General features: G+C 44.4%; 1 protein-coding gene across 2 annotated transcripts in view; it reads left to right on the top strand.

Annotated features, from left to right (window-relative positions):
* Positions 1 to 24663, top strand: part of ADAMTS17 (ADAM metallopeptidase with thrombospondin type 1 motif 17) — a 327885-nt gene that overhangs the window by 179279 nt on the left and 123943 nt on the right. For both annotated transcript variants that reach the window (XM_053581837.1, XM_053581836.1), the window contains exons 11-12: positions 5824 to 5925; positions 7413 to 7558. In XM_053581837.1, the coding sequence (XP_053437812.1) occupies positions 5824 to 5925; positions 7413 to 7558 (248 nt within the window). The remainder of the gene's footprint in view (positions 1 to 5823; positions 5926 to 7412; positions 7559 to 24663) is intronic.

Raw genomic sequence — 24663 nt, 5'->3', positions numbered from 1 at the left:
TTGTTTATATGTGGTGTCTTCTATAGTAGCTGCCTCATGGTCCCTTGGGGGAGTTCCCTCTGTTTTGGTTTTTCAGGTTGCTTGAATATTTTTGTTGGTTCCTCCTCATATGTTCTTTATTCTTATTCACCTCTTTGTCTCCCTTTTGACTTCTCACTGCCTCCTTTGTTTAAAACAGAAATCCTTGCCCTTGATGACAGCATGTTGCAATGTGTCACCAGGACACCAGGTGGTGCTGTGGTTTTCTAGGAGACAGAGAGCACAGCCAGCAACCTCTTATGGTCCTCATTCCAAACTTAGTTGCCTTTAGTGTGTGCCTGATTGTTTCCTCAGCATTCAGACCCTGTGGGGAACCCACCCTCATATATGCATATCACAGATTAATAAATGATTATATGTAAGTATGTAGACATATAGCTGTGTTCCCATGTATGCATTTTGTATTTGGTTCCTAGGATATTTCCTTTGCTTCTGGTGATCTCAGCAATAGGAATTGTTTTATTACAGTACCTAGAAGAACAGCCCTGCCTTCCATGGAGTATGTAATCTGCTGTTTCCTGGAAGCAGCTGCACCAGCCAGTCACCCTTCTCTTTAAGGTATCCACTGTACTGCACCTAACTCCATAAACATGCAGAATTACGTACATTTCCACCTCCCAGCCCCTCCCTTCCCTCCGCTGCCAATCTTTATTATTTTTCTTCATGGTCAACATTTTTCCTTTAAAAGTTCTTATACATCAGTTTTTGATATTTATATGTTATACAGGGTAGCCATAAAATTCACGTGCAATTGCACACAAATTTTATGGCCATCCTGTATTTTTTTTTTTATTAAATCATAGCTGTGTACATTAATGCAATTATGGGGTACAATGTGCTGGTTTTATATACAATTTGAAATACTTTCATGAAACTGGTTAACATAGCCTTCACCACATTTTCTTAGTTATTGTGCTAAGATATTTATATTCTACACTTAGTAGATTTAACATGTACCCTTATAAAATGCAGCATAGGTGTGGTCCCACCAATTACCTTCCCTCCACTGATCCTCCCCCTCCCCTTCCCTCCGCCTCCTGTTTCCCCTTCATCTTGGGCTGTAGTTGGGTTATAGCTTTCATATGAAAGTGTGGGTGCTAATAAATTGGTTTCATAATAGGGCTGAGTACATTGGACATTTTTTTTTCCCTTCTTGAGATACTTTGCTAAGAAGAATATGTTCCAGCTCCATCCATGTAAACATAAAAGAGGTAAAGTCTCCAACTTTTTTAAGGCTGTATAATATTCCATGGTGTAAATATACTACAATTTATTAATCCATTCATGAGTCAATGGGCACTTGGGCTTCTTCCATGATTGGCAATTATGAATTGGGCTGCAATAAACATTTTGGTGCAAATATCTTTGTTATAAAGTGATATTTCATCTTCTGGATATTACTTAGTAAAGGAATTGTAGGATTGAATGAGGTCTATTTTTAGATCCCTAAGTGATCTCCAAACATCTTTCCAAAAGCAATATTAGTTTGTATTCTGACCAGCAGTGCAGAAGTGTTCCCTTTTCTCCACATCCACGCCAACATCTCTGGTTTTGGGATTTTGTGATGTGGGCTAATTTTCCTGGAGTTAATGATATCTCAAAGTGATTTTGATTTGCATTTCTCTGATGATTAAGGATGATGAGCATTTTTTCATGTGTCTGTAGGCCATGTATCTGTCTTCTTCAGAGAAGTTTCTATTCAAGTCCCTTGCCCACCTTGAGATGGGGTCACTTGTTCTTTTCTTGCTAATACATTTGAGTTCTCTGTGGATTCTGTTTTTTAAACCTTTATCAGAGACATAACCTGCAAATATCTTCTCCCATTATGAGAGCTGTTCTGCTTGCTTTACTTACTGTGTTCTGGGCTGTGCAAAAGCTTTTTAGTATGATCAGATCCCAGTAATGTATTTTTAGTGATGCTTCAATTGCCGGGGGCGGGGGGGGGAGGGTCCTCCTCATAAAATATTCTCCCAGACCGATTTCTTCAAGTGTTTTCTCTGCACTTTCTTCTATTATTTTTATAGTTTCATGTCTTAAGTTTAAATCTTTGATCCAGTGAGAGTCTATCTTTATTAATGGTGAAAGATGTGGGTCCGGTTTCAGTCTTCTACAGGTTGCCAGCCAGTTCACCCAGCACCATTTGTTAATTAGGGGCCATCCTATATTTTTGTTTTACCCCCAGTTAGAAAGAGTAAAGAAGTTGGTATACATATAGGCAACCTCCCAGGCTCCTTCCTCAGCTCACCTTATTCCAAGCTGGTTCCTCTCTCTCTGCCGTTTCTGCTTTGTCTGGGTTTCCACTATGTTTGTTCTATTCCTTGACTCCAGTTCTCACGTCGGTTCAATCAGTCTTGATCAGTGCTCACTGCTAGTCCATACACTGTGGGTTCTCCAGTTATTTCTTAGTTGGCTGAAGGTTATCCTTTGGTATTTTCTCCAACAAGGGATTTAACTATTTGTAAGTTCTGTCACCCAGATACTTGAGTGGCCATTTAGCTGATAAATACTTCCTGGGCCACTTGCTTGTTCTTTCTGAGTCTCACCCCACTGCATCTGGAGCTATGCAGCCATAGAGACATTTGCACACAGCCTAGCTCTTTTCCCGTGACCTAGGACTTGATCTTTTTGTCTGGCTACCCAGAGGATTTTTGGCTTTGTCTTTGAAATCCAGTAATTTATTCAGGACATGCTTCTGGGTTTATCCTCCTTTGCCTTTTTTTCCCTGGATTGGGGCCATGCTTTTTAATCTGAACCTGAGATCTTGAATATATATCCAGGTTAGGGTCTTGAATGTTCAGATACCTTTCCCATTATATTATTTTAGTTCTCTTCTTTAGGAGACATGTGTTTCTAACTCAGCTCAGGCCCTTTGACCTTCACAAACATCTCATTGGAGAACTGGAGAAAACATAAGAGAAAGTTGCAGCCTACATGCCATCTGGGATGTTGCAAGGCTCAGGGTGACAGGCATCAGACCACTTTGTCATTTGAAAAGCATGATGTGAATGCCCAGTATGAATCTAGAAGACATCAGTGACTACAAGCCTTTGTGTAGTTCACTATGTCCAGTAGTGAAAACCAACCACAAGAACAGTGATTGCTGGGCTTGGGCACAGTGCTGGCCCTTCAGCTTGGGTCAGAGGCTGCTGTTCTAAAGTCTCTTTTGCATCTCATTTCCTTTTTCTGATACACATTTCTTCTAATATACCATATATCTGCTCTGCTGTTGATGGGCATGTGGTTTGTTCCAACTTAGAACTAATACAAATAGTGTTGCAATAAACATTTTTGATGTCTTTGGTGAACATGTACACACATTTTTTTTGTTGTTGTTATGTACTTGGGGTCATAATTGTAGTGTATTAGAATATGCATGTCTTCAGGTTTAGTAAAAACTGCCAAGGAGTTTTCCAAAGCTATTGAACCAAGTTAGAATCTCATGAGTAGTAGTGCATGAGAGCTCCCACAGTGCCATGTTCTTGCCAATGCTCTCTATTCTCCATCTTTTTTATTCTAGACATTCTGGTGGGTATATAAGGTACTAATGGTGGTTTTAATTTGCCTTCCCTGATGACTAAAAAAAACAAGCACCTTTTCATAGGTTGACTGGCCATTAAGTGTTCCCCTTGTGAGGTGTCTGTTCAAGACATTTGCCCATTTTCTACTGAGTCTTTTTCTTAATTGGTCTATACGTTTTTTTGTTGTTTTAAAAATATTTTCTGGATACAACTCACTGTTGGTTATATGTCTTTAAAATATCTCTCTTACGTATTGAAGATACCTTGTCATTTTTTCATAGAGGTCTTTTGATAAACAAAAGTTCTGGATTTTAATATAGTACATGTATAATCCATTAATTTTTTTCTTTAAGATCATTGCTTTTTGTGTTCTGTTGAAGACATCTTTGCTTATCCTCATTCTCCTTTTATCTGATGATTAGAAAAGTTTTATGAAAAAGCACTGCCTGTAAAATGCATAGTAAACCGTTTGCACCACCTTCTTCCTCTTTCTCCTTATGTGGGAGTCAGTTCTGCTAATCCCAGGCACTTCTATCCCATAAATTCACCTCCTGGGTCAGCCTTGTCTCTTGAGAACATGTCTGCACATGGACGCCACACTCTCCAAGAGCTTCAAGGTCATAGTGCATGGAATCAGATATTTAATGAGGTGCAGTTGGTCTTTATAGGACCAGCTGCTGCCGTGCTCAAGGCCCTCATTTTTTTACCATTCCTCTGAGAGGTGAACAATAATGGGAATGCCTAGACTTTTCTGAGCTCAAATGTGCAATATTCCACTTGAATCATCGACTTCTCTAAGGATATAAATCAGCTCTGACATACTTGAAAAATGAGAACGAGCTGTGGGCTTTTCTTAGCTCTTTTTCAAAGTCTCCTCCAGCTCTGCCTCCTTCCTTCCCTTTCTCTTATTTTTGTCCCTTCAACTTCTAAACTTTTTTTTTTTAACTTTAGGCAGCACAATTGTGTGTCTTTTCCATGCAGATGTCTGAGATTACTTGGAAAAGCAGACCTGTAAACTGAGTACAGCTCACCATGACAGCTCTGTGACACATCTTGGGGGCCTCTTGCCTTTCACCCTGTCCACAGGACCACACCTTTTAGGGTGATGTCTTCCTGTCCCTCCACAAACCTCATAGCCATGGTTGGGTTTGGCACCCTGGATCACTGTCTTTGAAGAGGTCCTTAAGTACATCTGTTCTCAATTTCCATGAGGCAAGGATTTGGGTGCTAGTAATTTATGTGGGAAGTGACCCCAGGAAGTACTGTGAGGGGACCACGTGGAGCAAATGTGTACTGATGAGTAGGTGACTGCCAGAGGCATTGGGTCATCATGCTGGGACCCTCTGAGAGACACACAGAACCTGCCTCAGTGTCTTCCCTGCACATGGAATGGGGGTTATTCAGTGGCTATCCCTTATGGTTGTCCCTTAAGGCACCATCTGCACATGAGTCTTTAGGGGAAAGACACTGGCTGTGTCTGCCTTAGTGATTTTGATAAATGGTCTCATTCTGAACGCTTTTTTGATATCCAGATTTCCTAGTAAAACAATTGGAAGTCTATGTTTTTAAAACCTGGTCCTATTTTAGCAGAATTATTTTAATTGTATATCGGTAGACATTCCAAAATTCTCTAGGTGAAATAATATAAGAAATGACGTGGAGCTCAGCTCAGCTAGGAAACAGGGGACCACAGGGAAAAAGGAAGGTTGCTTCTGTTACCACATAGTCACAAGGCCCAAACCTTTCATGGCCTTTTGATCTCATTTCTGGGCCTTGTAATGCTGTTTATTCTGCTAGCCTCAGCTCCAGAGCTGCCTCTGGCAAGCCCTCTCTGAAACGGTTCAGTTTGATCCTTTTCCTATGTGTTCTATACAGCCATAGATAGGATAGGATAGGATCTCTTTGCTTAGATAGGATCACTTTGCTGCGCACTCCTGGGAGGCAGGAGCTGCTGCTCCCCGCCTGTGCCCAGCCTGGGATACCTCCTCAGTCCTCAGTAGGTAATGTTGAGATTGCTGAGCTCCAGCCCCTCAAACAATCCCCCACCCCCACCCCGGGAGTAAATGTACAGAACTTTCTTGAGATAAATGAACTGGTTGAAATAATGCACCCATCTTTTGGACATCCAAGAATCATGAGCTTCCCATCCCCCTATATGTTTCAAATCCCCAATCCCAGACAGTCACTGGGCCACACTGCTGAGCCCCGTTGTGACCTGTGTGCATGGGCATTCTCCACAATGACAGTTCCTCCCCTTGTCCCACAGCATCTGATGTGCGCTGGGCTGTGGTGCCTGGTAGAAGGTGATACATCCTGCAAGACCAAGCTGGACCCTCCCTTGGACGGCACTGAGTGTGGAGCAGACAAGGTAACCCCCGGCTCCCTCTGCCCAGTCTCCTGGGCGCTCAGCACTTCTCCTTCCAAAAGGTAGTCTGTACTCTGCACAGGAACTCCTGAAGCATCCCTCAGGTACCACAGAAATGCCCATGGAGCCCACTCTAGGCACAAAGAGGCTCCTCTGTCACCTCACTCCTTTTTCTCAAAAGATGTAAGAATCATTTACTTTATGTTTTTATTAGGTTAACTTCTTTTATCACATGAATGAATTTACATAAAAGGAAAACTTCCCATCAGTATGGTTTAAATGAGAAAGCGCTATCACCTACCATACATACACACAAAGCTACTATTAAATGCTTTTGGTGAAAACAATGTTAGCCAACTCTACCTATGTTAAGAGAGTGAGCTTCATGCTCATGATGTTGGTAAGTGTGAGGACAGGTGATTGTGAGCAGTAAGCACAGAGACTTTTTCTGTAGTCTTACTGTAAGGATTGAAGTAGTTGAAAAGGAGTTACCAGCTCTGTGCCTGTAGCACGGTGGTTATGGAGCCAGCCACATACACGAAGTTGGCGAGTTCGAGCCCTGCCTGGGCCAGCTAACCAACAATGACAACTGCAACAAAATAGCAGGGCATTGTGGTGGGTGCCTATAGTCCCAGCTGCTTGGGAGGCTGAGGCAAGAGAATCACTTAAGGCCAAGAGTTGGAGGTTGCTGTGAGACGCCATGGCACTCTACCGAGCGTGACATAATAAAACTCTGTCTGAAAAAAAAGGAAGTTACCTTTTACTCTGAGGCCATGTTGGGAGCCACAACATCTCATGTTCTAGGTGCAGGAGAGTCCAACGAAGGTCCACGGCTGGCTATGAATGCTTATCTGCATGTCAGATATTATGAGAGTTATGCATGGACCTTTTGCTCATCAGCTTTCATTAGTGTTTGTGTATTTAATGTGTGGCCCAGGACAACTCTTACATAAGCATTCATAGCCATCCGTAGGCCTTGGTTGGACCACTTTGCAGGTATATGCCACACACTTGGGGAATTTTATGTTAAAAGATTGGTTTTACTCTTTTCTACAGAAAGAACCAAGGTTCACCCATGTGGAGCTGGCTGTGTCATCTCTAAGCAACAAACTCAACAAACTCTGAAATTCAAAACCTCAGAACCTTCTAGAGAGATAAGCACTCACATTAAGTAAAGTTTACAGAAGCTCAGGTCTCTTCATGAGCTGTGCAGATAAACCCTTTTCCTGGGAATTGAGAACATCCCAAATGAGCACATTCCATGTAGAACTTTAGGGCAAAATCCAAATCTCAGACGGATCCGTGTACAGATGTCAGATCTGTGTGCAGAGTAAGGAATGTCAGTAAAGTTAGCACACATGAACACCCTGAAATAATATACCTTCACGTACTTTTTGAAAATAGATTTTTGGTAGCACGGCGTGTTTTGGCATGGAAGGAATCACATGCTTTGGTCTAGAGTGAGCCCAGTCCTCCCTACTGTGTTTCAGTGGTGCCGCGCAGGGGAATGCGTGAGCAAGACGCCCATCCCAGAGCACGTGGACGGAGACTGGAGCCTCTGGGGCACCTGGAGCATGTGCAGCCGAACGTGTGGGACTGGAGCCCGCTTCCGACAGAGGAAATGTGACAACCCCCCGTAAGTCCCTCTCAACCAGGTACTCCCCAGCGGTCCGCAATTGGGGTTTCCAATCTCAGGGCTTCCCGCAAAGCATGGTCTGCCTCTAGCTGATAATCACAAAGAAGGGGAAGCAAACTCAAGCCAGGGTGCACGGGCCCTGTTTGTGTGTCCAGCGACATCTCAGCTTAAATAGCTTTTTCTGGCAACATGGGTGCCGCAGCGTTCTGTGGTGAGCTGGCTTCTTTATTCTTTGCTCAGGCTCTGGTGGAAATGTTTCCCAAGACAGCTGGGTGACGGTCCCTCTCGCCTCCTTCATGTTTTACATAGTCTAGGATCATGCTCAGGGAATCTAAAGACTTTCAGGAAGGAGAAGCTGACCTTCAAACTGGCTGTGAGCTGCTCTAGGAGCAGCCTTGTGATTCATGAGTCACAGAGTATCTGGGTTCAGCTGTCTTGTTCATCCAAATGGTTTTCTTGGGTCCTTGTAGACCAAGTTTACAGAAATAACTGTTTTGGAGATTTTCCCTCTTTGCTTTGTTTTTATCATCTCTGATAACAGCATGACCCTTCTTGCTCACTTTTGTGTAGTTGCTGTAGAAAACGCAGAGAGAGATTTTAGTGCCCCTTTATAGTAATGCCTTCACCATAGATTTCTCCCTTCGCCTCTTAAAGTTTTCCAGTTTTTCATATTTCTCTTAATGGTCTGTTATATGCCCTGTGTATCATCAATTGCATCATGTCCATTTTGAAGACAGTGAGTTACAAGTCATGACTAGAGAGAAAGATTTGCAGTGAAGTCCTATTGATGCATTAGCAGATGCCTCTGGTGTTTGAGAATCCTGATGGTCAGGCTGGACCCCAGATCAATTAAATCAGACTATGTGGGTGGGACCCAGAAATTTGATGTTTTCAATCCAAACTCTGACTCCAAAGATCAGCCAAAACTGGGAACCTCCAGATTAAAGGAAAACTTACGCTCACAGTTTAGTCAGTGGTGGGAACACCATTTTTTCCAATGATGCTATAAAAATTGGCATCATATATTATGTCTAATTAAAGCCTTTCCCTCTAGAATCCAGCAGAGTCTTTGGCACTTAGTAAGTATTTAATCTGTTGGGAAGGACTTCTTAATTAAAAGCATGGATGGGCAGAATGATTAGAAACTCTGGTTTTAGCTAAGTGGTGAGAAATTACAGTTTTTACATTACTCTGTGTTGAAGTTAATAGTTTGCTTCAGGTTCTGGAAAGAGACCTTTGAGTCTAGGTTCATGGCACTGATATTTGGGGCTGGCTTTGTTGGTTATTGGTCATGTGTCCTTGGGGAAGACCCTTCTGTTCTCTGGCCTCAGGTCTTCCCTCAGAGGGAGCTGACATGGTAAAGTGTGAAGACCAAGGCTTCAAATCCTAGTGCTAATCCTTATAGCAACTAATAGCTCTGACCTAATCTCTTCAACTAAAAATTGGAATAATTCATGACTATGCATAGAAAATCTCAGTCTGTATTTAATAAGTGGTTCCTTTTGTCATAGGCACTAGCAGAAGAACTGGTATCAGACTACTCACCTTGCCCTGCCTACCTCACAGAGCAGTTTTGCAGCTCAGAGGAGGGTGACTTCAGTGGAAACTGGTCAAGCATAGAGAGAAATTTGCAGGGGTTGTGGCTGTCAGGAGTGCACCATATTTAAAATTGGAGCTCATGGGCCCTGGCCAAAGACTGGGCCCCTCTGGGATGTATGTAACATGTGCTACCCTATGTCAGGTGACACCTTGTAAATGTCATAGTAGGAGGTTAGCAAAACCTCTAAATGCCCCCAAAGACCCCATATTCTGAGACTTTCAACATTTAGATTTTTTCACATCAGGGCTGTCTTGCAATAAGACGATGTTACTAATACTAGGCAAAGGCATTAGGCACAACTTTTAAGGGACCTGGCATTGTCTGTTTTCTTGGGGTGATACCGGCTCAGGTGTCTGCCCCACCCCCATTGGCAGTGTACGGGAGACTTTGCCAAGCTTTGTCTTCATGCCTTAGCTGGACCCCTGTCACCGTCCCTGCTATGCTCTGCCCTGCCCTCCCATTATAGGTGCTCTGAGATATCCGCAGGGACATTTTGCAATGAGAAGATGCTGACTACGCCCTAATTCAGCAGCCCACCTGAGTGTACCCTCCCTGGCCTCCCCTAACGTGGGATTTCATGACTGGGATTCTCACCCAGCCCTCCAGGGCCAATGGCCCCAGGAGGGAGTCTATTCTAGAAATCACAACGTTGTCGTAAGTCTTTCCCTTCATCTACCCTCCCCTCTCTCTTGCCAGGGTGGTTATGGCTTTTCTCTCCCACTGCATTGTGGAACTGGGGGGTCATAGGACCACCACACATTGGCAATAGAAGCTTTGCAGGTCTCAATACATCAGATTGTCACAGGCATTGATGCACCTTCAGGTCTAGTCTGCTGCCCGGTGGTGCCCTTGGGGCAGGATGATGATGGGAGCACCAGAGCAGGAGGACAGTGTCTCACTCCTCCCAGCCCCCTGCTCCTGCTCAGCGATGCCTTTGGTGAACCTTGCCAAGGCCCAGACTCTGAACTCTGCTAGGTGTGGCCCTGCAGGGACAGGTGAACACCACCCTCAAGGGATGCAGTCCCACCGACTTCTTCAGTTTTCTCCTCAACACTTCTAATCCAGCCCTTCTAAGTCATGACCACCCATCCCAACCCACTTCTTCCCTCTCAGTAACTGGTACTACATCCTCGCACTGCTCAAGGCCAGACTCCCTGAGTCCGTGAGGCCCGCTCCTGTGTCCTCCCTCCGTGAGGCATCCCTCCGTGTTGGTCATGATGAGAGTGGTGAGCACAGGGGACCCTCACCACGAAAGGGGGTCCCTACAGCATTTATGTAGCAAATCACTAGATGAGCGGCCCATAGGAAGAGTTATTTTAATCTCCATTGTGCAGGGAAAAAATTGAATCATAGAGAAGTTAGGTAACTTGCCCAAGGTCGTGTGGCGGGATGGTGGTGGGCCAGATTTGGAACCCAATTCTGGAAACCAGAAGTTCAAAATTAGCTGGTTGGTTCCTTCCTGAAACTCTGAAAAGAGGTCCACCTGCTGCACCCCTTGGCTTCTGGTGCCTGCTGGTTGTCTTTGGCCTTCTGGACTTGCAAACGCAACATTGTATTTTCTGCTGTCATCTTCACTCAGGTCTCATCGCTGTTTGCTTTCTCAGCTTTTCTTCTCTTTGAAGGAGACTTGTTATTGAATATAGAGCCCACCTGATCCAGGATGATCTCATCTCAGTATCCTTAACTTAATTACATCTGCCAAGATCTTTTTGGCATTAGCTCAACCATTAGCTCAACCCATGCCAGCCTCAAAGCTTCCATATGTCATATGGACAACAACTTCAGGACCTTTGTCAGCACCCTGGTCCCTGTTTGGGTCTCACTGTAAATGTCTTCTCCTTGAGAGATCTTTGTCCCTGACATCCTGCATAAGGTGGGGTGCCCTGGTACTGTCCCTCAGCACCTCTCCCTAACGCAGTAGGTATCCTAATGGTTGTTGCTGTTATGTATTTGCTTGTTTTTTGTACTCTGCCCTCCCCACTGGCCCTGGAGCTCCAGAAGGGCTGGAACAGGCCCCACCTATTAGATGCCATCTCCCCTCTGTGCCTTCAGCAGAGAAGCCACTCCATCAATGGTGCTGAATGCCTTACTGCTGGGGTACGCACTAGTCCAAGAAAAGCACCCTCTGCCATTCCAGTGTCCCAGAACACATCCCTGATGTCATTTCCCCCCTGAAACACAAAGGTTATTATAAATTATTAGGCCAAAAAGGCAGGTCCCCAGGCTGATCTCCTGCCCTGTATCAAAGACAGCCTCCCAGGTGCTATGAACAGCCACATGAGGCCTGTCCGTTGCCTGTGCCCACCTGCCCGAGAGTGGTTGCCCTCTCAGCCAGGGATGCTCAGCGCCATCTTGAGCGCAAGCTTCAGTGTGTAACCAGCCTCATCTGGCTCTGCGATACCCACCCTATAGAAGTCCTTCTGATCTTTCATAATGATGGTGCAGCTCTGTTTCCCGTTCTGAACAGAAACAGCATGCTCTTTTTTTCCCTTGTAGTTTTCTACACCAAAGTTTCTCACTGTGGTGGATCCAGCCCAGGTGAACAGGGAGAACTTATCAGCTGTCTCAGGTGCTTCCCAGAGGGACTGAGGACATGGGCAGTATTTTATAAAGTCCAGACTGTGGTCTCCAACCTGCTTCTGCAGAGCAGCTTGATGTGGTGATTGTTACAAAGCACAGCTGACTGAGGCCCTGGAGCCAGGCTCTGACCAAAACAGCGTCCTCTCCTTGTCTCTCTCCTTAAATCACTAGGCCCTCTGCCTTGAGATTTCATAAGGATGTCCAAATCTCACTCTCTGCGTCTGGGCTTGGAATGCGCCCCTGACCCTCTCCCACCCTCTTCTCTGTATATTCCTGGCTCCATTCCTGTCTTCTGCAGCTGGTTTATTCACTGTCCAAAACTATTGGCAGGAGAGTACCCCTCCCCACACTTTTTTTCTTGTCCTGGTCTTTACAGCTATTAGAATTTTTATTTTTTGCCGGCTGACCTTGAGGCTTCAGGGGCGTCTGTGTTTTCCAACCAGCTTCCTTTGCTCATCCTTTCCTGCCATAATTTATGTTGAGTGGGTGGGAGTTATGCCAAAAGACTACAGGTAGAAGGTGTATCTCTAATTCACATTCTGATACCCCATCGAGGGCTTGGAGGTGGGGGGGACCTGGGAGAAAGGCTCAGGTGCACATGCATGGAAAGCCAGGTCTGCCCCAGCAGGTGCAGGATGGGCAGGCAGGTGGAGTGCAGAGCTGGGATGTGGCAGGGTCACCCCACAAAGCTGGCATGCAACAACCTGCAGTATGGCCGCCTGAACACCGGAAGGGAGAAGAAAGCAGCTAGCCTACTGAGACTTACTGGGAGGATGGGTAGAGTGAGGTTATGTGCCTGTAATTGGTTTTTACTTCCACAGTGAAACCCCATCTGTGTACTTTCTTTTTTTTTTTTTTTTTTTTTTTTTTTTTGTAGAGACAGAGTCTCACTTTATTGCCCTCGGTAGAGTGCCATGGCCTCACACAGCTCACAGCAACCTCCAACTCCTGGGCTTAAGCGATTCTCTTGCCTCAGCCTCCTGAGTAGCTGGGACTACAGGCACCCGCCACAACGCCCGGCTATTTTTTGGTTGCAGTTTGGCCGGGGCCGGGTTTGAACCCGCCACCCTCGGTATATGGGGCCGGCGCCTTACCAACTGAGCCACAGGCGCCACCCTCATCTGTGTACTTTCAATGTGCCAGCGACTTGGCGTTCATATGGATCGTTTTTTAAAATCCCAAGTCTTCTACATTGAAGCATAAGTTACATGTGTTACTTGGATACTTTTCAGAGGAGGCCTTAAAACTGGGACATCTGCTGCTGCCATGAGGGTGCATTAGCAGCCCAGCACCGCTCCTGAAATCCTTGCCTTGCTTTGCTTGCTCCTTGGACCTTGCAGAGCTTGGTGCAGCCAGGGAAGGGGCCAGAACCACTGGCCTTCTACTGAGAGCTCTGTCTGCGTGGTCAACTAGTCTGACCCGCTGTTGCCACTTTACCTTCTGATCTATCTTCATTTACTAGAGCAAAGCACAAAATACAGTGGCATCTACCTCAATGCTCCCAGGGAAAGGGGCAGGTCTCCTGCCACATGATCCTGTTCCTCTCAGCAAGGATGCTCTGTGAGCATCTCTGCTCTCTGCTCTGTGTCTGAGTCTGCCCCAGGCACTGCAGACCCCACCCCAGCAGAAGGCCCTCCTTGCCCTGCATGAGGCTGGGGAAGATTTGGGGTAGAATATTTCTTTCTTTCTACACTTCCAGTTTCTCACCAAAGCCTCTCTACCTTACTTTTTTCCTTGCTTTTGAATATATTTATGAAAGTAAAAGTGCAGTCCCTACACAGCATTGCTTATCAGGCTTGAGCCCGTATCTGGGCGCATGTGCAGGTGTGTGTCAGTGCAGCGGGAGGGGAGGGACTGGCTCCTAGCTCACACCTGAATGTGTGACAGCCGCCAGCTTTGCAGGCTGGCCGTGCCATCTTCACTGCCATGAGCCACAGTGGGTTTCCGCACCCTCTGCATCCTCCCCAGCACCTAGTTCTGTCAGCCAGCCTTTCCTGTTTTGGCCGTTCTGGTGGGCATGTAGCAGCATCTCCTTGAGGTTTAGTTTGCATTTCCTTCATCAGTATGAGGCCAAGCATCTGTGTCCTTTGTCATTAGGTTATTCTTCTCTTGTGAAGCACCTGTTCATGCCATTTGATTTTGTATCAGAGCTTCTACTTCATTCATGTTTAGAAAGTCCTAAAGCAAGAGATTGTGAATTGATATTGAAGATGCTCTTTTTTTTTGGAGACAGAGTCTCACTCTGTTGTCCTGGGTAGAGTGCTGGTAGAGTAGCATCACAGCTCACAGCAACCTCAAACTCCTGGGATCAAGCAATCCTCTTGCCTCAGCCTCCCAAGTACCTGAGACTACAGGTGCCCACCATACACTCAGGTATTTTTTTCTATTTAGCTCAGGCAGTCCACCCACCTCGGCCTCCAAGAGTGCTAGGATTACAGGTGCGAGCCACCATGAAAATGTAACTTATAAGCCCATCGCACCCCTAGGGATGTACCAGGGAGCCAGGCTGTCTTTTTAGACTTCGTGTAGCTGTTGGGCAGCCCTGAGGCAGGGCACCCTGCTCCTGCTGCACCTAGGAGCTCTTATGCATCACATTCCCCATTTCCACCTCTTACTCATCATCTGAGCAGTTTCCCGACCTACTAGAGCTTTGGTTGGTTTCCTCATCTAAAGGATACAGTTGGGACTCCCTTCTAAGTCCTTGGACTTAATGAGGGAATGTTATAAAAGGCCAGCAAACTATAAGCCTTCTCTTCTGTGTCCCAAGGTGAGCAGTCCTCATTTCAGGATGAGATTTCAACTTACTGTCTCCTCCCTGAGGCCTCCCAGGGCCTTGGAGCCTGAGCAGTGGAGCCTAGGAGGCCTGTGCTTGGCAACTGTCATGGGAATGACTGAGTGAGGGACATGGGCCTCCCTGTAGCTCTCAGAAAGGGATCACTTCAATCCACTTTGAAATCTATTACAGTAGCTTCTTCATTTTAGCCATGTCAAGCTTAAGTCTTCTCGGATATATTTTGTTTTTATCCTCATTGCATAGTTCAGAGGAACTTCCAGGGTAAATGAGAGCACCAACCCCCTGCCCCTCAGAGTTTGTGGGGGTGGTCTTTCCATCTGCTCAGTGGAGATTTGATCTCTCCTGCTTGCTGTCTGGCCCCAGTGCTGCCTCTCCTGAAGCCCCTTGACCCCTCAACCTTTGCCCACTCAGCCCAGCACGGGATTCCTGGTAGAACTTCGAGTCCTCCTGTAGAACTTGTCGGGAAACCATCCCTGGGCCCCTTGGCCAGCTACACTCTCCTCCCAAAAAGATTCTCCTTCTATCTTTTCTATGCCAATCTTCTGTTGTCTCAGGTCAGGACCAACGTACAGTTGACTCTTGAACAACATGGCTTTGAATCATGGAGTCCATTTATTATATGTGGATTTTCTTCTGTCTATGCCACCCTTAAGACAGGAAGACCAACCCCTCTTCTCCCTCTACCTCCTCAGTGTGACGATGACAAGGATAAAGACTTTAATGATGATCCACTTTGACTTGATGAGTAGTAAATGTATTTTCTCATCATTATGACATTTTCTTTTCTCTTGATTACTATTCCATGCTGTATTCTATACTAAGAATACAGTATTTAATACAAATAACATGCAAAACATAAATGTGTTAACATATTTGTGTTATTAATAAGGCTTCTGGTAAATAGTGGCCTATTAATAGTTAAGTTTGGGCGGAATCAAAGTTATCTATGGGTTTTTGACTATACTAGGGGGCAGCACAACTCTCTACATTGCTCAAGGTTCAATTGTACATGCGAGAGGTCCTCAGTGAGGTGGTGGTCATTACAGATGACCTGTGTCATAGTAACTGTCATGAAGAGTTATGGGCCATGTGCAGGATCCTACCACATATTAATGCTAGGATTACTTAGGGTATGAATCAAGTGGCTGTTGATTGTTACTCTCCTTTCCAGGTTGTTCAAAGTAGTAGCTCAGGGAAAAATTGAAAAAAAAAAAATTAATTCTTTCAGTCTTTTTTTTTTTTTTTTTTTGCTCAGGGAAAGCTTCATATAAAAATGTATTAGCTATGATGTGTGAATGAAGTAATGGGCAATTAGGTACTAAGAGGCAAAGAGAACTCTAAAGAGTACAAGAAGAACAGATATGGGTAGTAGCCAATGTCTTTATGTCTGAGGTGTTTCACCCAAGGAAGGAACAAATCTGGATGGGGTGACCCCCACATACACACAACCAGAACTGAAATTCCTTGGATCTTGTTGGAGAGGTTTGAGCCCACTGAATGAGGGAGAGGTTGGTGGAGGGTCTGTGCTAGTGGGACTCTCTGGAAGGTCAACTCAGGGTGTTGGGGAAAATGTCCAAGGGGAGAAATTGCAACTCAGTCTAGGATGAGAATCTGCCCAAAATATGCTTGAGAGCTACCCTGTGGGGTGCAGGAACATACTGCCCACAAGGACACAGCATGCATCATAGGCCACAGCAGGACCTTGCTGAGAGAAATCACATACCAAAACCAGGGAGAAATGTCTCTTCCTCCACCAGTTCTCTCTACTGCTTTGTATTAACAAAGCTTAGCATTATGTCTTGGAGTTTTTTTGGGTTTTTTGTTTGTTTATTTGTTTTTCTGTATTTGGTTTATTTTGTGGTTGCTGAAGTGTTTTAAAGCAATTCCAAATATATGACATTGACTACTTCAGTACATACATTTAGAAAATAATATATATAAAAAAATATATATATATATATATATATATTTAGACAGAGTCTCAAGCTGTCACCCTGGGTAGAGTGCTGTGGCATCACAGCTCACAGCAACCTCAAACTCTTGGACTTAAGCTTAAGCGATTCTCTTGCCTCAGCCTCCCAAATAGCTGGGACTACAGGCACCTGCCACAATGCCTGGCTATTTTTTGGTTGTAGTTGTCATTGTTGTTTGGCAGGCCTGGGCTGGATTCGAACCCGCCAGCTCCAGTGTATATGGCTGGCACCTTAACCATTTGAGCTATAGGCATCACCTAGAAAATAATGTTTTCTTAGTACAGTGCCACTAATACAGCTACAGAAATTAACAACTGCTTCCTAGCACATATTGTCCAGGCCATATTCAGATGTGTCCAGTTGCCAGCATGGCCTTTTCACAATATCCTTTCATTTAAGTTTCATTCAAACTTAAAGGACTCCCTTTAGCATTTCTTGTAGTTCAAGTCTAGCAGTAGACCTTCCCAGATAAACAAAATTTGAGAAAAGTTTGTTTATCTGAGAATGTCTTCATTTTCCTGTCATTTTTTGAATGATAGTTGTATGGATATAGAATTCTTGGTTGACAGGTATTTTCTCTTTGAACACTTTGTATATATCAGCCCACTACTCTTTTTTTTTCTTAGAGACAGAGTCACACTTTGTCACCCTTGGTAGAGTGCAATGGCATCACAGCTCACAGCAACCTCCAGCTCTTGGGCTTAGGCAATTCTCTTGCCTCAGCCTCCTGAGTAGCTGGGAACACAGACACCTGCCACAATGCCTGGCTATTTTTTTTGTTGCAGTTTGGCGGGGGCTGGGTTTGAACCCACCACCCTTGGTAGATGGGTCCCACACCCTACTCACTGAGCCACAGGCGCCTCCCATAGCCCACTACTCTTTAATCTCCAAGGTTTCATGAGAAATCAGCTGATTTTCTCATTGAAAGTCTCTTGTATGTGATATGTCACTTCTCTTTTGGTGCTTTGTATTTGTCTTTTATCAATTCCATTATAGTGTGTCCCAGTGTAAGTTTCTGTGTGTTTGTCCTCATTGGAGTCTGTGGTGCTATTTAGATTTATAGATTTATTTCTTTTTTCAAATTTGGGGAGTTTTAAGCCATTATTTCTTTAAGTAATTTCCTACTCCTTGTTTTCGTCTCTTTTCTCCTTTTGAAACTTCCGTAATGTGTACATCAGTCCACTTGATGGTGTCCCACAGATCCCCTCTGTTTACTTATTGTCATTCTTTTTTCTTTCGTATTTCTCAGACTCAATATGTCAATTGGCCTATATTCAAAGTATGTTGATCTGCTTTGAACTCAGCTGGTGGATTTTTTATAGCAGTTATTGTACTTTTCAACTCCAAAATCTATTTATATCCTTTTCATAATGTCCATTTCTTTATTGATATTCTCACATTGTTTATACATTATCTTCCTATCTTTGTTTATGTCTCACTTTGGCTCTTAATTGTCTTTAAGATAATTCTTTTAAAGTCTTTGTCTAGTAAGTCCAACATCTGAGTTTCAGCAGAGACAGGTTGTGCCAATATGGTTTGTCCCTTTGAATAAGCCATACTTGCCTCTTTCTTTGTGTGTCTTGTGATGTTTCCATTCAAAACTGGACAATTGGGAGGGAGACAAGATGGCGGACTGAAGCCAGCTTTCAACAGAGGCTCCCGTCCAGAAGGAGAGTTAAGGGACAGGAATTTAGTAAGTATCCTGGTGGACTTGAGCCACACCAAGAGAGAAGGTTGAAGAACGCACATCAACACCGCTGAGGCAAGCTGTGATCACAAGGATGCAAACAAAAGGTACAAAATCCACCACCAAGCGGACGGGAGTCCCCCTCCCCCATGAGACCGCCTCAAGAGCCCCACAATTAAACAAACGGGCAGAAATTAAAGGCCCTCCCACTACACTCCACGGGAGAGACCTTCTAAAAACTGGACCTACCTCCCCTACTGGGGTGCCGTGGCGTTCTCCTGCCGGGCATAAAACTGAATAAAACTTTAAAAATCCTTTGCCGGCAACCCTGAATCCCCAACACTCCCCTCCCGCCCACTGAGGTCTGGAGGCCTATCCCCCAGGAGCTCAGATTCTTCAGTGATTTCTCAAGGGGAGTGGACAGTCCCCGAGTTGCGACTGGTCAGCATTGACTCTGAGGCACGCGAGTGAGGAGAGGGCACCGGGCTGAGGGGGAGTCACGCCTCAGCGGCACTTCCCTGTGGTGCGGTGCATCAATACAGCCAGGCATAAAACTGAATGAAACTCTAGCTTCCCCCCAACTCTCACTCGGGGTCTGGGGGCCTGTCCCCCAGGAGTTTGGATCCTTGGGTGATTTCTCGAGGGGAGCGCACAGAACCCGAGCCGCGACTGGTCAGCGCAGACTCTTGAGACACGCAAGAGAGGAGAGGGCACCGGGCTGAGGGGGAGTCACGCCTCGGCAGCACTTCCCTGCGGTGCGGTGCAGCAGCCCTCCCCAGGCAACATTACTACACAAAACTGAATAAAACTCTAGCTTCACCGCTGAGCGCCCCTACTCTCACTCGGGGTCTGGAGGCCTATCCCCCAGGAGTTCGGATCCTTGGGTGATTTCTCGAGGGGAGTGCACAGTGCCCGAGCTGCGTCAGGTCAGTGCTGACTCTGAGACGTGAGCGAGGAGAGGGCACTCTGCTGTGGGGAAATCAAGCCTTGGTGGCACTTCCCTGCGGTGCGGTGCAGCAGCCCTCCCCGGGCGGGCAACAGTACAGCCAGGCATAAAACTGAATGAAACTCTAGCTTCCCCCCCACTCCCACTCGGGGTCTGGGGGCCTGTCCCCCAAGAGTTCGGATTCTTGGGGGATCTCTCGAGGGGTGTGGACCCAGCATAAACTGTGGCTGCTCAGTGCTGACTCTGGGGTGCGAGACAGAGGAGAAAAGGGTCAGCTAAATGCCCACACCAGAGCGGCAGTTCCCTGGAGGCAGAGCAACAGCCGTTCTTTCTTTAACGGCAGAACAGCTCACTTCTGGATATTCTGAGGCCACACCCCCTGTCTCCCTGGGCAACCAGAGGAGGCCACCGGTGAGCGGGGGATTTCCTGACACTGCTCACAAACCCGGGAAGCTTCCAGGGCGGGGCCGACCCAGAGAGGTGATCGGACGCAAGCCTTCAGCAGCAAAGAGGACACAAACCTCCAGCAGCAAAGACGTTTGAACTTAGAACAGCCTGTCTTCTGTAGGCGATTTCGGCAGGAACAGAGACAGAACACTGCAAAGTTGTCTGTTCTGTTCTGTTCTGTTCTGTTAACAGCACCCATCAGGGACGGGGCTAAGCCTGAGTGAACACCTCCTTCCCATCACCTGCATCAAGCACTCAAAGATGTCAAGCCCCATCTCCTCCTGCTAAATAGCGGCAGTCTGCGGGGGCCTGGCAGACTTCCTTGCGATTCAGGCAGGTGCAAACCCCTGGAGTGTCTGTTCACTGCAGGCAACTGGGTTAGCCATCTGCAGAGATACCAGTGACTGGGTCCGACAGAGGGGCAAAGTGGGGAAGGAGACGTCAACCTTCCCAGACTGCTCTGTTTGCTGGGTGGCTCCTCCTGACTCCACGCTGCACTGGGATGAGCCGTGTCAGAGGAGTCACCAGGCCCCTGTGATCCAGTTCCCAGAGACCTCTTGAACTCTCCCACCCAAGATAGGTGCCGATTGAGACAGTTGATTTGGACCTTTTGAACTGGGCTAATAGACTGAGGACTTTTCAGGCGGTGCCCTGGGTGTGCGGTTGTAGGAAGGTTTGATTCTCCTTTTCCAACTGGGGCCAGAGGGGGGCAGGCGGGGTGACTTAATTGCTGATTTTTCCACACAGCTGAGACTTCAAGCCAGAGTAGAAGTTGCAATAGGATCGAACAGAAACCAGCTGAAAACAAGACAGAACCACTTAGCTCCACCACACAAGACAGGGCCCCAGTTTCTCAGGCCACAACACTGTACGGGCCCTGGATAAAGCCCCAGGGGAAAAATCAAAGGGAGTAAAATAACCATGGGGCGGAATCAGCGGAAAAACTCTGGTAACATGAATAACCAGAATAGATCAACCCCCCCAAGAAAAGATACGGCAGATGTGATTGAAGATCCCATTCATAAACAACTGGCTGAGATGTCAGAAATCGAATTCAGAATTTGGATTGCAGACAAGATTAATAAAATGGAATTAGGAATTCGAGGAGAAATTCAAAAGTTGTCTCAAGAATTTAACGAATTTAAAGACAAAACCACCAAAGACTTAGACACTGAAGCAAGAATTTACAGCCCTCAAAGATATGAAAAATACAGTAGAATCCCTCAGCAACAGAATGGAACAAGCAGAAGAAAGGATTTCTGACACTGAAGATAAAGTCTTCGAACACTGCCAATCTCTCAAAGAGGAAGAGAAATGGAGAGCAAAAACGGATCACTCACTCAGAGAGCTCTCAGATAATTTGAAAAAAAGCAATTTACGAATTATTGGGATTTCTGAGAATGATGAAGTGGCCTCGAAGGGCACAGAGGCCCTTCTGCATGAAATTATGAAAGAAAATTTTCCAGACATGCCTAGAGAATCTGAAATTCAGATAGCAGACAGCTTTAGAACCCCAGCACGATTCAACCCCAATAAGTCATCCCCCAGACATATCATAATTAGCTTCACTAAAGTTAACATGAAAGAGAAGATCCTCAAAGCAGCCTGGAGAAAGAAAACTATTACGTATAAAGGTAAGAATATTAGAATAACTGCAGATTTCTCTGCTGAAACTTTTCAAGCCAGAAGAGAGTGGTCATCAACTTTTAATCTCCTAAAGCAAAATAACTTTCAACCCAGGATCTTGTATCCAGCTAAACTGAGTTTCATCTATGATGGAGAAATTAAATACTTCAATGACATTCATATGTTGAAAAAATTTGCCATAGGTAAACCAGCTCTTCAGGATATTCTTAGACCTATCCTCCACAATGACCAACCCAATCCTATACGACAAAAGTAAACTCACTCGGAAACTTCGGATCAAACTCCAACTTCCACACTGGCGAAAGGATTAAAAATGTCCACTGGACCTTTGAAAAACTCGATACCCAAAATTCCACCAGACTTATCAATACTCTCCATCAATGTGAATGGCTTAAACTGTCCTCTAAAGAGGCATAGGTTAGCTGACTGGATACAAAAACTCAAGTCAGATATTTGTTGCATACAAGAGTCACATCTTAACTTAAAAGACAAATACAGATTCAGGGTGAAAGGATGGTCATCCATATTTCAGGCAAATGGTAATCAGAAAAAAGCAGGTGTTGCAATTTTATTTGCAGATACAGTAGGCTTTAGACCATCAAAAGTAAGGAAGGACAAGAATGGTCACTTCATATTTGTTAAGGGTAATACTCAACATGATGAGTCTCAATTATTAATATCTATGCACCCAACTAGAATGCACCTCAATTTATAAGAGAAACTCTAACAGACATGAGTAACTTGATTTCCTCCAGCTCCATAATCGTCGGAGGTTTCAACACTCCTTTGGCAGTGTTTGATCGATCCTCCAGCAAGAAGCTGAGCAAAGAAATCTTAGATTTAAACCTAACCATCCAATATTTAGATTTAGCAGACATCTATAGAACATTTCATCCCAACAAAACTGAATACACATACTTCTCATCAGCCCACGGAACTTACTCCAAAATTGACCACATTTTAGGTCACAAGTCTAACCTCAGTAAATTTAAAGGAATAGAAATTATTCCATGCATCTTCTCGGACCATCATGGAATAAAACTTGAATTGAGTAACAACAGGAATCTGCATACTCATACAAAAACATGGAAGTTAAATAACCTTATGCTGAATGATAGCTGGGTCAGAGATGAGATTAAGAAAGAAATCGCCAATTTTTTGGAACAAAACGACAATGAAGACACAAACTATCAGAACCTCTGGGACACCGCAAAGGCAGTTCTAAGAGGGAAATTTATAGCACTGCAAGCCTTCCTCAAGAGAACGGAAAGAGAGGAAGTTAACAACTTAATGGGACATCTCAAGCAACTGGAAAAGGAAGAACATTCCAACCCCAAACCCAGTAGAAGAAAAGAAATAACCAAAATTAGAGCAGAATTAAATGAAATTGAAAACAAAAGAATAATACAACAGATCAATAAATCAAAAAGCTGGTTTTTTGAAAAAGTCAATAAAATAGATAAACCTCTGGCCAACCTAATCAGAAAAAAAAGAGTAAAATCTCTAATATCATCAATCAGAAACAACAAAGACGAAATAACAACAGACTCATCAGAAATCCAAAAAATCCTTAATGAATATTACAAGAAACTTTATTCTCAGAAATATGAAAATCTGAAGGAAATTGACCGATACTTGGAAGCACGCCACCTTCCAAGACTTAACCAGAATCAAGTGGAAATGTTGAACAGACCCATATCAAGTTCAGAAATAGCATCAACTATACAAAACCTCCCTAAAAAGAAAAGCCCGGGACCAGATGGTTTCATGTCAGAATTCTACCAAACCTCTAAGGAGGAATTAGTACCTATATTACTCAACCTGTTCCAAAATGTAGAAAAAGAAGGAAGACTACCCAACACGTTCTATGAAGCAAACATCACCCTGATCCCCAAACCAGGAAAAGACCCAACAAGAAAAGAAAATTATAGACCAATATCACTAATGAATATAGATGCAAAAATATTCAACAAGATCCTAACAAACAGAATCCAGCAACACATCAAACAAATTATACATCATGACCAAGTTGGTTTTATCCCAGGGTCTCAAGGCTGGTTCAATATACGTAAATCTATAAATGTAATTCAGCACATAAACAAATTAAAAAACAAAGACCATACGACTCTCTCAATTGATGCAGAAAAAGCTTTTGATAATATCCAGCATCCCTTCATAATCAGAACACTCAAGAAAATTGGTCTAGAAGGGACTTTCCTTAAACTGATAGAGGCCATCTACAGCAAACCCACAGCCAATATCATATTGAATGGAGTTAAATTGGAATCATTTCCACTCAGATCAGGAACCAGACAAGGCTGCCCATTGTCTCCGTTGCTTTTCAACATTGTAATGGAAGTTTTAGCCACCACAATTAGGGAAGAAAAGGCAATCAAGGGTATCCATATAGGGTCAGAAGAGATCAAACTTTCGCTCTTCGCAGAGGATATGATTGTGTATCTGGAAAACACTAGGGACTCTACTACAAAACTCCTAGAAGTGATCAAGGAATACAGCAGCGTCTCAGGTTACAAATCAACATCCATAAATCGGTAGCCTTTATATACACCAACAACAGTCAAGTTGAAAAAGCAGTTAAGGACTCTATCCCATTCACAGTAGTGCCAAAGAAGATGAAATATTTGGGAATTTACCTAACAAAAGACGTGAAAGATCTCTATAAAGAGAACTATGAAACTCTAAGAAAAGAAATAGCTGAAAATGTTAACAAATGGAAAAACATACCATGCTCATGGCTGGGAAGAATCAACATTATCAAAATGTCCATACTACCCAAAGCAATATATAATTTCAACGCACTCCCTATTAAAGTTCCACTGTCATATTTTAAAGATCTTGAAAAAACAATACTTAATTTTATATGGAATCAGAAAAAACCTCGAATAGCCAAGACATTACTCAGAAATAAAAACAAAACAGGAGGAATCACACTACCAGACCTCAGACTTTACTACAAATCGATAGTGATCAAAACAGCATGGTATTGGCACAAAAACAGAGAAGTAGATATCTGGAACAGAATAGAGAACCAAGAGATGAATCCAGCTACTTACCGCTATTTGATTTTTGACAAGCCAATTAAAAACATTCAGTGGGGAAAAGATTCCCTATTTAACAAATGGTGCTGGGTGAACTGGCTGGCAACCTGCAGAAGACTGAAATTGGACCCACACCTTTCACCATTAACTAAGATAGACTCTCATTGGATTAAAGATTTAAACTTAAGACATGAAACTATAAAAATACTAGAGGAGAATGCAGGGAAAACCCTTGAAGAAATTGGTCTGGGTGAGTATTTCATGAGGAGAACCCCCCGGGCAATTGAAGCAGCTTCAAAAATACACTACTGGGACTTGATCAAACTAAAAAGCTTCTGCACAGCTAAGAACACTGTAAGTAAAGCAAGCAAA

Source organism: Nycticebus coucang, chromosome 2 (assembly GCF_027406575.1).
Source record: "Nycticebus coucang isolate mNycCou1 chromosome 2, mNycCou1.pri, whole genome shotgun sequence".
Lineage (NCBI taxonomy): Eukaryota > Metazoa > Chordata > Mammalia > Primates > Lorisidae > Nycticebus > Nycticebus coucang.
This window is presented reverse-complemented; position numbering and strand designations above follow the sequence as displayed.